The 14,618-nt window shown below is 37.1% G+C and overlaps 1 protein-coding gene across 1 annotated transcript; it reads left to right on the top strand.

Moving 5' to 3' along the window:
- Positions 1-435: 435 nt before the first annotated feature.
- Positions 436-14,075, top strand: LOC125863343 (protein DGS1, mitochondrial). The gene is made up of 14 exons (XM_049543536.1): positions 436-762; positions 997-1,111; positions 1,387-1,590; positions 4,678-4,815; positions 4,937-5,098; positions 7,367-7,561; positions 9,605-9,705; positions 10,341-10,430; positions 11,788-11,860; positions 11,942-11,970; positions 12,070-12,193; positions 13,249-13,359; positions 13,658-13,758; positions 13,868-14,075. Exons 1-14 carry the CDS (start codon positions 539-541, stop codon positions 13,986-13,988), a joined length of 1,788 nt encoding a protein of 595 aa, XP_049399493.1. The 5' UTR covers positions 436-538; the 3' UTR covers positions 13,989-14,075.
- Positions 14,076-14,618: the final 543 nt, after the last annotated feature.

Genomic DNA, 14,618 nt, shown 5'->3' with positions numbered 1-14,618 from the left:
TCCCTTCACCAACAATTATTTATTTATTAGAATATTTAATCTTATCGATTGATGTTCATTTGATTCCTCAAAAATATCAAATAGTAACACTTCGTGGAAGCAAAATGATAAACTATAAAATCAAATTAAAGATGATTGATTGAATAATAAATGATAAGATGTTATAATTATCATCTTCCTTTGTAGTGTTTTAGTTTAAATGACGAATAGGTTTTAAGTACTCCTTATTTTATAAATTTCGTAATATTAAATTCCCACGCGAGATGCGGGTAATTTTGCTAGTTAAAATATATACTTGTTGAAAAGGAATTACATTATCTTTTATATCCATTTTTTTCTCAAATAAAGAGAAGTATATTAAATTGTTTTGAATTTCAGATTTTTTCCTAAATGTGAATAAAAGAGAAACTTCCTTTTTATTATTTTTTTCAGTAAAGAGAAAACTAATTGAAAAGAATCAAATTGCCTTTTTCTTTTGTAAAAATAGTACGTGCATATTTTCCGATCACCGGCGTTTGTCAACTCACTGAACTCACCGATGGATTCTCCGCCGGAAAACGCCGGCAAGGGCCTAAAACCTACTATCTCCGTATACACTGATTACCTTTCGAATCGAATTTCCAGTTACTTTCCGGCGGCTTCCTACTCGAATTTCCTCAGCAGGATTTCTAATTTCTACCGTGGCAGCTCAGGCACCAGTAAACGACGTCGTAGAAAGACCTCTCTCCCCCTTCCTTTCCCTTCCTCCGCTGAATCTTCTACGTAAGTCTCTGAAATCTCTTTAATTAACATTTTATATGACTATAGTGAAACAGCCTCCTGCAGAAATGCAGCTTTAGACTGTGCACAATAAACTCCGCCCTTCCCCGGACCCGTGCATAGCGGGAGCTTTAGTGCATCGGGTTGTTTTTTTGTTTTTTTTTATCTTTAGAAGTGAAGGATATCTGAGAGAACATTTTGTTCATAAGTAAAGTTTCTAAGCTAACTGAGATGCAGGGCTGTTTGTGAGGCATCTAGAACTGTTGGTGTTTTGGAGGACATTATGGAGTGCATCTTTCTAAATATGCATTACATCCAGAAGAACTTAGAATATTGGCAATCTAAAGCACAGGTTGGCTATTTTGTTAATTTGAAACAATACATGCAATCTCTTTTAACCGGTAAAGTTGCCTCCATGTGACCAGGTGGTCATGGGGTCAAGCTGTGGAAACAATCTCTTGTCGAAATGTAGGATAAGACTGCAAACGATAGACCTTTGTGGTTCGGCCCTTCCCCTGACCCCGCGCATAGCCGGAGCTTTAGCGCTCCGGATTGCTCTTTTTTTATTTTCATACTATCTTTTTTAAGGCAGTTCAAGTTAAATTTGTTATGTATGTGTGGTTTCAGGGATCAAATGCTAAAAGAGCATACTTCATGATATGTGAGAGAGGACCATATGCTTTTTTCAATGGCACAACTCAATTGTTAAGCGATTGTGTTGGTGAAGGTTCTGGGATGCAACATACATATTGTTTGGCATCTTCATATATATCTGAGAGGATAAATTTCTTGAGTAGCTTAAGATATCATTTGGCTACATTTTTGGCACAGGTTAGTTGCTTTTGCCTTAGTACACGTGAAAATAAATCATGTAACGTTATTTGGTAGTTTATTTCATTAGTTCTTTTCTTTGATGTTGTAATAATGTTTCCTTTGCTGATTTTCTCATTCCGTACTGGTTCCTGTACATTTATTTGATTGTGTTTAAAGGAAAATGAGAAGTTGAAGAGTTGTTTAGATACCTACTTAGTTGTTGGGCTTCTAACCAGAGGATAGGAATTGAAGCATTTCGAGTTTAGGCTCCAGTTGGATACTGTAATTCATCCAAGAGTATCCTTCAATTTTGATTCTCCTATTTGGTTTACAAGACATTTGACAGTGCAATTCTTTATCAGTTCATATCCCATTGTTCATACCAAATTGCTTTGCTTTGTTTTTTCTTTTAAATAGTGACAATATTCCTATTGAGATAACTTCCATCAATTTCTCATATCCTCCTTATATCAGTTTATATCTTTACATTCTCAACTGTCCCTATAAAAGACGTCTCGCTTTGAAACACCATCCCCCCCCCGATATGTGATTGGAAGGAATTAATCTTTTGCAAGTTAAAGTCCTAATGTTGTGTGCACCATAGCTTGGGCACTTCACTTAACTTTGATGACACTTAAGTTTACATCTCAGTGCCCATGGGCTGTCTTTAGGTATGGCAACAATAAATAATATATAGCTTGAAGCAATAAATGAGAGCCTTTGATAAACTTTTGAGAAGGAAGACAAAAAGGGGTGGCATGTACGCTTGATTTAGAGAAGGCATACATCCATGTCAATTGTCAATGCCTGTTGAATTTATTAAGACTGATGCACTTTAGTTATGGACAGGATGGATCAAATTATGTATTTCAACAGTAAAATTCTCCATTTTAATTATCGGTGACCCTCACATAAAATTTCAGTTCTCAGAGAGGACTTTGGCAGGGGAACCCTCTGCCACCTTATTTATTTGTCTTGAAATTTGGGCAGTACGATGTTGAAAAAAAGATAAACTCTAGGTTGGTTAAGGGGTCCAAAAATTGGAAGAAATGATCAGGATAGTATGATGCTTAACAATATCCTTTATGCAGATGATTCCCATCTATTTTCTGAGGCTGATAGAGTTCTAATACTGTATGTGAGAGGGGTTTTGCTATGTTTTGAGGCAGTTTCTGGATTGAGAATTAATCTGGCCAAAAATAACATTTTCCGTATTAATGCTAGATGGGAATCATAACTGACCTCCTCATCATCTTTCTACTTCTTTCAACCCATTCATATCATTCAGACTTGCTCGAGTTCTATCTAGTGATGTCGAATGATTTGAACCCAGAGTTGAAATAAATTCTATTCTCTTCCATCCTAGGCTAAGGTGTGTAGCAATTATCACAGTGGGTGATAATTGTTGGCTTAGAAAGAAAAGGCTGAGATTCTGGTGGTTGCTGCCAGAAAAATGGTCTTCTACAGCCCTAGAAAGTAGGACTGAGAAAGTGCATTGGTATTCATGCCTGGGAGTAAAAGTCCAAGTAAAAGACTACTTTATGGTGAAAAGGAGGGATGCTAGCAAAACCCAACACCATTAGAAAATGGTGGGGGAATCTATGTGCGGATTTATAGGCTAATTTATAGTGCACGTCAACCTATGGTCTCTCCGCCAAACTAGGTATTTATGTACATATCATCTAGAATTGATCAAATATTATGTGCTGGCAGTCTGGCATCCATGCTTCAAAAAGACTAATTGGTGCATTTGGCCATTCAGTCCAAGCTTTCTTTTGATTGCGTCTGCTTCTGTTTCTGTTATGAAAGCTGAGTTATTTACCCTAAAGGAACATGGATCAATTCCCACTTAATACTTTTTTCTCCTCCCTTTTTAGTGGTGCACCCATGTTTTAGTCTTTTAGAAATACTAGATTTACTTCTGGTGGAATCGGGAAGAAAATAAGATGGTGGGATGAATTTCTTCAGTATACAAGGCTGGAGGTTGGTAGTGGTGCAGAAATTAAATATTGGCTTGAAACTTGGAATGGAGAGGAGAGTTTTAAGAATTTAACTGTGCTGTGAAACAAAGATGGATATATTTCATATTTGAATTCAAGCTTAGGTTGGCAGATTATTTTCAAAAGAAGCTCGAATGACTAGGAGTTGGATAGTTTATGTTCAATAGATCAAATCATGTAGACAGATTAGTTTGATTCAACCACAGGATATCAATATTTCAGTTAACAATTGCTATGGAATGCTATTACAACAGAACAGTCAGAGGATTCCAAATTGGCCTTGGAAAATGTTGTGGTAAACCAAGGCATCTGTGAAAGTAGCCTGTTTTGGTTGGTTAGCAGCTAAGCATGCTTGTTTAACTCAGAACAATCTACAAAGGAGAGGTTTATCTTTGTGCAACAGATGTTTCCTTTGTGACAAAGAACAAGACACAAGGAGCATCTTTTCTTACATTGCAGCAATGTAGCTTAGCAAGACAATGCTAGGAACTTCCCTTCAACATAATCGCTGTTTCTTTGGTTGTACCATAAAAGATAAATAATCTTTTGGAAATATGGCAGTCTCCAAGAATTAAAAGAAACTTGAAGCACATATGGAGGACTATTCCTATTTGCACTCTGTGGACTGTATGGCTGGAAAGGAACAAGGCGTGTTTAGAGGGAACGAGGTTGCAGATTTCTAGACAAGAACAAATGTATCAAGAATTTGTATTTTTGGTGTTCTAGCAGTACCCAAAAACAATTTTCTTGAGCCGAAAGGGTCTATAGGAAATAACCCCTCTACCCCATGAAAGTAGGGGTAAGGTCTATGTACACCCCACCTTCCCAGACCCCATTTGCTGGACTGACTGGGTATGTTGTTGTATTATTATTTTTATTATTCATGTCGATAGTTATTTTTTCTTGCATTACATATGTATTTTTATCTATCTGTGACTTCTTTACTAAAATATGAATTTTTGTTGCACTTAAAGCTCCAACAAACACTTGGTATGCATCTTCGCTTTCGCTTTTGATAACACTACTTTTATGGACCATATTTTTCATTCTGACAAAGCTGGTGAGGAATAAATGCTCAATTCATGTCTTTCCTGCATATATATAGATCTACATGAAGGTTGATAAGGTTGGTGAGGAATTGGTCAAGGATTCTGAGAAGTCATTATCATCATTATTGGTTGATATGAATGATCTATTTCTGAAATTGGAGGCATCAATTGGACATTTTCATGCAGTGCGCCAGGTGAAGAATTTTTTTGTGTAACATAGAAGTTCCCCACCTAAAATGTTTGAAAACGGCTGTTTTGCCAGCTACATGTTTGTCAATTTTGTTTTTTGACATTGTCCATTAATTTATTCTGCAGCAAAGCTCTTCTGTTGATGAAAGCTATTCTTTTCCATTGATATTTGAGAAACTTCCAGAAGTTAATCAAGAAGGGTCTCAATGGACTGATTGTGAGACTAGAGATGCTATCAATTTGATCTACCAAAATGTGGACAGATTGAACACCTATCTAGCTGCCATTGTAAGAGTTCTCTACGGACTTGTAATTAGATAGCTTTTACCTTTTCTTTCTTCCTGATGTGGTCATCTTTTTATCTTTAGCAATGGATTTGGTTTCATCGTTATCAGATTTTCAACTCACCACTGTATTACTAAAGTGAAACGGGATGCTGTTATCATGACCCAAGTCTACCCCTAGACATGACATGATGACTAGAGCTACAAGGGACCTTAGGCTAACCACATGACATAGCATGACACTAAGATAGCATACATAAACATAGTAAATTGATGAGCAGAGTCGAGTCTAACATATCATAAGAGAGAATCTGATGCACGACAATCATACGTGGAAAACTAATGTCTGAAAAGCCTCTAAACATAAGTGAGTTACTAGGACAAGTCCCTAGCTCACTCGAATAATCTGAAACTGAAAGATAATATTGAATATGAGCATAAGAAGGTATGTCCCTGATCCATGAGGACTCAACAAAACAGTGCAAGCTGAAGGGATCCTGTACTAACCACGAGCATGATGAGATGCGTCAGAACCTATATTATGAAACAATATAGGCAGAAAAGTATGCGGTCAATACTCAAAATGTACTGCGAATGGGGGAAGTGCATAGACATGACATGATAACATGATAAGTCTGTAAAACATGCTAGTGCAATGACCAAGTAAACACAACGTGAAAACTGATAATCTGAATCGGAAAACATAGTACAAGGTCATGCAATATCTGAAAATCATATCATAATGTGGGAGATACAATTAACCAACATAAACCATGTGAGCTACAACACGGAGTACAGTGTACTGCTCCCACACCGAAAAGAGAGTGTCTTACTTGCCAAGGCAAGGACCATGAAACTTGAGCTAAGGTGGATCCACTAGCTAATGTCTATCTGAGACAAAGACCTATGGGGACATGTAGTTTTGGGACAAAGAGATTGTTACTAAAAGTCTCATGCCTCTACTAACGGGTGAGTCATCCCTAGGTCCATTCGGTGCTAAGTAAACTACCTACGAAAAAACATGCATTAATTTAGAAACAGTAATAATCTAATAATATTGTATCATTCATGAAAATCTGATAATCCGAGTAACTCCTTAAATCATGATAACATAACATAATCCGAGAGATACTTTATTTGAAAACATCTAAATCATGATAATCATATATACTGAATGGAACTTTATCTGAAAGCATCCTTACTCATAAAAATCATAACATGAAGCTTGCATGTGAAAATAGCATAATTATGATCATGAAAATACCTGCATATCATGGATTTATGAAAATATCATTGAAAACCTTGAATTATAATCAATTCATGCATAATTAGATCAATCATAAAGAAAAGCTGAAATTGAATAAGAGCCGATAAGAAATCATGAAACCCTAGAATTTAGGAAGATCATTAATTTGAGAAATTGAGGTTTCTTTGGGACTCAATGGGTGAAAAAGGACCCATTGATGAAGTTCCCACATACCTTGATAGGAATCCTAGCTGAATTTGGAAGAGGAGACTCGAAGCCTTGGAGCTCTTGATCTTGCCTTGGGAGAGAAGAAATTGATTTTGAGAGAATGAGAGGGAATGGAGTGGTTAGGTCTTAGTAATTAGTTATTCCTACTTAGAATAGGCCAAAACTGTATAGCAACGAGATTAAAAGAGTGGGAAAGCAATAAAATAGCCATGACTTAAAACTGCCGGAACACCTTTCAGGAGGCCCCCACGGTCCGTGAAGGTGCTCGTGAACAGGAGGGGAAATTGGGTTTCTGAAAGTCAACTTCTATGGACCTGTCCATGGTCTGTGTAACCTTCCACAGACCATACAGGTGTCCGTGAAGGACCAGGCTTCATGAGTCCTTGGGGGTCGGGTTCACGGACAGGTACACGGTCTGTGTAAGCTTTCACGATCCGTGGACCCTTCCATGAAACTCGCCTCAACTTTCCAACTTCTGAGTTTGCTTCCACGGATCCCTTCACGGCCCGTGGTCCCTTTCACGGTCCGTGAATGGGTCCGTACAAACTCCCTTCTGGTGCTGATATCTGTCATTTCGATTCCAAAGCCTGTTATGATCTTAGGAGCTTCCGAGGTGTTACAGCTGTATATAGTAACTGTCAGGCCATGACATTAGTTGTCAACTGAGATATGTATAGCTGAAGTGCATGAGTGTGCATGTTGAGGAATACAACACAAAGTGCAATGTATGTTATCAGAATATTTTTGTAAATTTGACTCATCGTTTGAGGATTGTTTGTTTGCCATTAATTTTTGAAGGTTACAATTCACCGGAAGCCCAGAAGAGTTACTCGATACTGGATACCCTATACTTGTGGGATTGTGGGCATCTCTATCTGTTCATTATGGTTACTTCGCCATAGCAGTTTAGTAGGAAGCTCTGACATCGACAATTGGATCCGTGAGGCAAAGGAGTCAACAGTTAGTTTCTGGAATGACCATGTAGAGCAACCGGTAAGCTGCCCCTAGTTATTATATTTGCATTCAGATCCTATCTGTAATAATTGAAGTTGAATACTATTTCCTGAGTTCCTACTGGACTTTGCTTATCATGGTTAATTCTGTCAACACTCTTGCTTGTCATGGTTAATTCTGTCAACACTCTTTGCATATCATGATTAATTCTGTCAACACTCAAATGTCCTCAGGAGATTTCCTATATTCTCATGATCCATGTGTGCAGTCCTCCATAAATGGTTTCCAATTGTTTTGTTACTGCAAATTAATTATGAGGATTAGAATTTCATCCTTAAGATTGTGGAGGATGCTGAGGAATTTCATGGAGTTACAATTGTAGTGGAAATGCGTTTCAAGATATTGGAATGACAAAGCATTTGCATTTCTTTTAACTCTATCAAAAGAAAAGATGAAGCATTAGCATTTTAATAGTCGACTGATATGCAGATCCAATATCACCATGGGGTTGTGTTGTAACTCATACGTGGAGTCAGGATTTGAGTTTTTCTTTTCTTTTTTGAGAAATGGTACTGGAAATATTGGAATTGTATAGATAGGGGGATTATCAGGATTTGAGTTTTTTGTGTAAAAGCTTATAGTATTCTCATGATGCTAGACTGGGAATTTATCAAGCCAGTGAAGATTTATATGAATTTCCCCGTGGTTGGTTGCTCGTTCTTTATCATGTGTATTCAAGTGGACTTTCCTTGTATTTTTGAAACCATCCATGAATAAGATGAGAGTTGGAATTTATGATGTTAAACACCTTAAATGAACATTAAAAGTGTTCGCTTTTTAACGACTTAAGCTTTTAGATGTGCGAGATTTCCACTTGGTATTAGAATAGGCAGAGATCCTTGGTTCAAGTCTTATTGCCACCCATCAATAAAAATAGGCCACGTGCTTGATCCAAGAAAAAGAATCAGGCCCGGACTTGAGGGGGAGTTTTGAAACCTGAAATAAATATTAAAAGTGTCATTCTCTAATAGTTAAAGCTTTTAAATGAGATGGTCACACATTTCTACTGATGCCAACCAAAATATGAAAACATTTATTTGCACAAATACTGGGGATATTAATAATATGACTTTGCAGGATTTAATTCTTATGACTATCTTCTAGTATCTAACTGATCTGAAAAAAGAAAAAGATAATGCAAATCGTTTATCAACATTTTGAGTTCAAATTGGCTTTTCAATTTGTATTTGCTCTGACTGCACCCTTCAACATGATTTCCTCTTTGGTTGAAGGCTCTGATGTATGTTATACTATACAACTTGTACAATAAGAATGATGTGGCAAGATCAACTCTCACCTTTGTAATTAGAACATTTTCTTTGCATTACCATAAAAATGTGTATTGCAACTTCTCTTTGAAGAACTCTTTTCGGATGGATTCTCCAATAGGAATCTTTTCTAGAGTGCTTATGTCATTACAACTATGCCTCAATGCCAAATTTGTTGGGCTATATAAGTCCTCTACATCTATAATGTGCATAAATAGGATTGGAGTACATATTTCTTAATTGCTTATATATATGACTTCTTCAAATTTTAATGAGAGCACAAACCTTGATTTGATTTTTCATTCTGTGATAGTCTGTAAATTTTAGGACTATTCTGATTTCTTTCTTGTTGATGTTAGGTCGAGAGATCTTTTTTTTCCATCATGTAGATTCTTAATATTGCACATGAATATTTCACTTGGAGAATATACACCTTTTCTTTTCTTTTTTTGTTTGTCTCATCATGCTTGCTAAGAAATACTTCTTTCGTCACTGGTCACTGCTGTTCGGCACTTCGACTGATATGTTTCCATCTTGCATTTCAGTTCTCATTTATCTTTTTAGGTGTATATGAGATTTTGCATTATCTAATGATCCTTCCATTCATGATGGACTTTCAAATGACCAATCTTTTAATCTGTTTTCTATGTTTTGGCTAATATGAGTTGGCTCATCAGGTTTAGTTAAGGTTTTGGTGATAAGCTACCCTGATTGTCATCGGTAAATGTTTGGTTGTATGTCTTCTTTTCACCAGCTCATCTCTATAAGGGACGATCTTTTCTACACATTCCGGAAGAGGCAGAAGGGTGCAATGGAACCTGAAGAAGTGCAATTAACTGCCGACTCTCTACACAGGTTGGTTTATTGAAATTGATTTTTTTTAAACTGTTTCATCATGAGTCTCTTTTATAATATTTGTAATTCAATCTTTAATTCTTACGAAGGTATTGATAAGTTAGTAGACTTCTTTATAAGCCATTTATTCCTTGGGTTTGAACTGCTCTTGCGGGGAATCTTAGTAGCTTAGTTGGTTGGTTACCTGAACTCCCACCTTAATGGTGAGAGTTTGATTCCTCACATTGTAATCCCCTACCCCATTTCCCCTTCCCCCACCCCCAATTATTTTTTTTTTTAAATTGCTTTTGCTGCTCACAATTCTTAGCAATTGACAAAAAGTAATCTTGTGGGGAGAAGAAAGTTCTAACTTGGACAAGCTCTTTATATATTTTCTTAAGAAGCTCGATGTGTGTATTCCATTTGCGTTTTCTTTAACATTTTTTGTAGAATATTCTATGTGGTCCTTGTTGAAAGACACCAGCCTGCTTCATGGTCAGTATGATGCTCTAGGGGTGCTTCTTGTCTTTCACTCTTTAATGGAGTGTTATGCATGCTGTTTAGCTTGTTATCTTCTTTTCGTAAGTGCAGAAAGTGAGTTGTTTTATGCATTTAGTGCTATGGGATAAACCTGTTACGGTGTTTTTGGTTTGCAGAATGTTGCAAGCTTTCACTGAGCAGACGAAGGGTGAGAAGGCTCCACCAAATGCAACAGACCAGGAAATGCTTGAAATAGTAATGATGAGGTATGGCTTCCTTTTGTTTTTGTTTGCTGCTTATTTAATATGTAGGGATTGTATAATGGTAGTTAGTACTCATTGTAGAGGATGCTATTTTCCTTCCATTGCACGTCATGGTTGTAAACTAATAGATTCATTTTTCTCGCTTGTCACTTTATAGATTTTTAAGGAAGTACTTGCATGTTTTATTTTGATCTTTTTGGATGCTATGAGGTGCTGGCTATACAGGTTTTGCATTGCTTATATCACATGTATCTTTAGTTTCTATTTTTTTGGGGATGAGGAACTACAATTTAGGGAATAGATACAATCAGAAAGGGTAACATAATATTTGTGTAGGAAGGAGAATTTTCGATGCTGGGAGCATTTGATTTTTGTCATTAGAACTCGAAGGTTAATAGATGGGACAGTGAGGATGGTGGAGTGTGGATGTGGAGCACCATATAAGCTCCTAACTGATTTTAGCATCACTTGCACCTCCCCAAATAGGTTAAGAAACATGTCCCAGATCTGTTTGGTCACTTGACAGTGCAAAAGAAGGCAATGTACATCCTTTGTTTCCTTCTCACACGGAAAGGACCTACTGTGAATGCTGAACCCTTTTCCTGCCTCATTTTTGTCTATGAAACTGATAATCAGACAAAGATAATAAACTTCTTCTTGTTGCATAAGAAAAAATGCACATTAAGTATTTTTTCATTATAAACAAAAGAAAAAAGAAGAGGCATGCTTAATTTTGATATTATATAGTTTATCCAATGGTCCTCATCCTCTTCCGGAAGCAATATTCCATACAACTTTATTGTATTGGTAGTACTTCTCATGTTCCATGAATTTGTCTGTACTGCTTGCCTGCTCAGACAATTACAGGTTCTATTGTGGAGGTATAAGAGGTTTTCATTGTTGAAAAACTGCAGGATGCTTTTCTTGAATGAATTTAACCTTTTGGGTATGATGACTGGATGGACCAGCTATTTGTCATCTCTAGTTAACTGACAAGGGTTTCTGATGTTATACAGAATCTTTAACTTTTTACTTTCAGCTTGCTTCAAATAATTTTGTTTGCTTTCCTGGTATTTGTTGAATGTTTAACCAAAGCAATGATACAAGTCTATTGCATAGTTGTAATATATGCTTGACAGACCATGTTTGAATCAGATTAATTTTTTGCTCACATTACTAACAGTTTGGTCCACCGTACAACTAGGTGTGTTCTTTTATGTCTCTCTTCTAAGTAAGCTTGCTCCTCTCTACCTTCACAAGGTAGGGGTAAGGTTTATGTAAACACCACCCTCCCCAGACCCCACTTGTGGGATTACCTGTCTATGTTGTTGTTATTAAGTAAGCTAGCTTTTCACTTTAGGTATGAGAAGGAACTGATGCATCCAATTCAAAATCTTTTTTCTGGAGAGCTTTCTCGTGCTCTTCTTATCCAGGTAAATATACTCCACTCTGTTGCAGACTTGCAGTCAATTCTTTCTGGTTTTGGCATGTAACATTTTTTTTCTGCATTACAGGTTCAGAAGCTGAAGCTTGACATTGAAGAGTGAGTGAGAGCAACTGATATTCTTGTCCTGAAGTCATAACTTCTGAGAGTAAAAGGTGTTTATTGCTTTCTTCTCTGATTTTCATATTTTTAAAACAGGGCTATGCTGGAGCTGGATCAAATTCTTAGGGCCAATGAAATCAATTTTGCTATTTTAGCTGCTTTGCCCGCTTTCTTCCTCTCCCTTATTGTGATCATGTTGGTGCGCGCTTGGCTTAAACAGGTAAAGTAGCTTGTTTTCGTTTTGTGTGTATGTAGGACATAACTATGACTTCCATCCAAGAATTGATCTCACAGTAACGTGATGAATATTTAATAGCCTCCTGAATCTTCCGCGTCCCCTCATTTTTCTTGAGGTCATATTCAGTAAACTGATTAGGAATACCCTAAGGCAGATCAGTGCAGCATCACAAGTTTGAAGCCATTATCACTTTAGAAACATATAAGAAGACAAATGAGTTGTTAGAAGCCTGAAGGACTAAAAAGTTGAATTTTTGTGTCATATATAATATTCCATTAAAAATAATTGTAAAAGGGATCAGGATTTTTGTCACATGAGAGACAAAGAGGAGGACTCTGGGGAGAGCGGGAACAGGGTTCTATTCCCACACTTATATTAAGCGTGCTATTTTGTATAAGGACCTTCTTCTCCTCCCCCCACTCTCGATTCACGCAGTTCTTGAAGCCTCTACTTTTGATGAGCTATATCAGCTAGTTCGGCTACTACCACTACTTCTGTTATCCTGTTTGTTTTAAGATTATTGAAGGAGAGGTTGGTCATAAATTCAGAGTTCGCCAGAGAGAGTACTGGATTATGGGAGGCAATAAGGGAACCTACTTCTGATGTCATCATAGAAAAAGATCGGAAAGAGTTCCCTTGGGAAGGAGATCGGGGTAGGAGTTTTCTGATGAGGGAGGCTTGTTATGCAATTCACAGAAACAGTTTCTATGATATTACACAATGATGAATTCTTCATTATTGCACACAATTGTTAGATCCTCTGGATTGGGCACTTTCCATTCCATTTAAAACCTAAAAAGTGGACTCAACTGTGGCTCAGAACAACTCCAGCGGATATTTTCTTCATTTCTCTTTTCCCCTTCTAATGCTATTGACATGAGGAAGTGAGTATTAGTTGAAACTATCAAGAAAGGAAATAGTAACATTTACTGGTCGATATATATGATAATATGATGGTTAATAGAGGTCTCTCATTTTAAGAGTTTTGCCATGCTGTGCGAAATCATATAACACCATTAAATCTTGAATATAATCAGGATAAGAAAGCAGAAGGTAGGGGAAGGGTTGCCCGAATTCAACGACGACTGCTAATTGTGGAAGTAGAGAGAAAGATTATGCAATTAGAAAGCTGCAAAGAGCAAGGACAAGTAAGGCCCTTTGAACTTTACCAGCACCTTTATTAAATCTTTGTACAATAGTATTTGCGCATTTGATAATCTCATATTTCTTCCGCTATCCTGCAATCTATTTTCATCTAGTAAATTGGAACCCTTTACTCAATCCTATTCCCTTTCTCCCTAACAGTAATGCAATAAATATCTTTTGCTCTCCAGTTAGTTTGTTAGATAAAAACTTGGTGCTTGCATGTAATGCTGCCATAGCTTGGAGTTGTTCTTGTTTTCGTTCTCCTATTCACTTTTTTCGTCTTTTCCCCGAACTCCTCAGGAAAAAGATGCTCAATGCATGTTGGGGTTGGCATTATATTATCTGGATCGCTTATACTGTGCTGTGGAAGGACATGCAAGGGCTACTGGTGAATGGATAAGGTTTGTTTCTCTTCATCATTTATCTTAACCCATACTTTGTCTGTCATGGATTTTCAAAATATATTTTCTGAAATTTTGTTACTCTAATATGACATTTACATGTGAACAGTTTGAGGCAGGATATCATTGACTTGGCGAAACCAGATCTTCAAACTGCACATAAACTCAGGATTACATCACGGATGGAACGGGTATATGACTGCTTGCTTCCGTTACCAAAGACACAGTAGTTTTGCAGTCTTCACATTTACTGTTTCATTCAAACAACCTTGCCTTTTGTATAAATTGGGGGATGATGCCCCCCCTTTCAGGCTCCACCCTCTTCTTTTGTTTTCCGGGGGTGAGATTTTGTCCAAGAGCATTTGCTGCTCGTTACAATGTCCACGACATTTAAATTGTACAACTTAAGAGAGAACCAAGCTCCCATTCCCCAGCAAAGAATTGGGGAATACATCTGTTTGTGACTTCTTTGTTTTTCTGCAATGACTTCCCATTTGACAGGCCTTTAGAGAAGAAAAAAAGATGTGAATTTTTCATTAGCTGTTACTTGTTAAAGACCTATTCCTTGGAAGTAAGAGATCACCCACAACTGGGTCACTGCATTCATCTGGTAATATTTTTGCAAGTCTAATCAGAAACAACCTCTCTACTCCACAAATGTAGGGGTAAGGTCTTCGTACATCTTACCCTCCAGTGGTGGCGCCACATATACTTGAGGGTTGTTGACTGACACCCCTTTGTTATTAAATTACTACACAGTAAAAATATTAGGAGTTGTGGAGTTACTATGGATATGTTGTTGTTTTGTACTCTTCTCAAGTCTACTCAAACTTCAATAATTGTTTCTGCACATTTTGTAG

The sequence above is a fragment of the Solanum stenotomum genome, chromosome 1 (genome assembly GCF_019186545.1).
Source record: "Solanum stenotomum isolate F172 chromosome 1, ASM1918654v1, whole genome shotgun sequence".
Lineage (NCBI taxonomy): Eukaryota > Viridiplantae > Streptophyta > Magnoliopsida > Solanales > Solanaceae > Solanum > Solanum stenotomum.
Note: the sequence above shows the minus strand (reverse complement) of the source record. Positions and strands in the feature narration are given on the sequence as shown.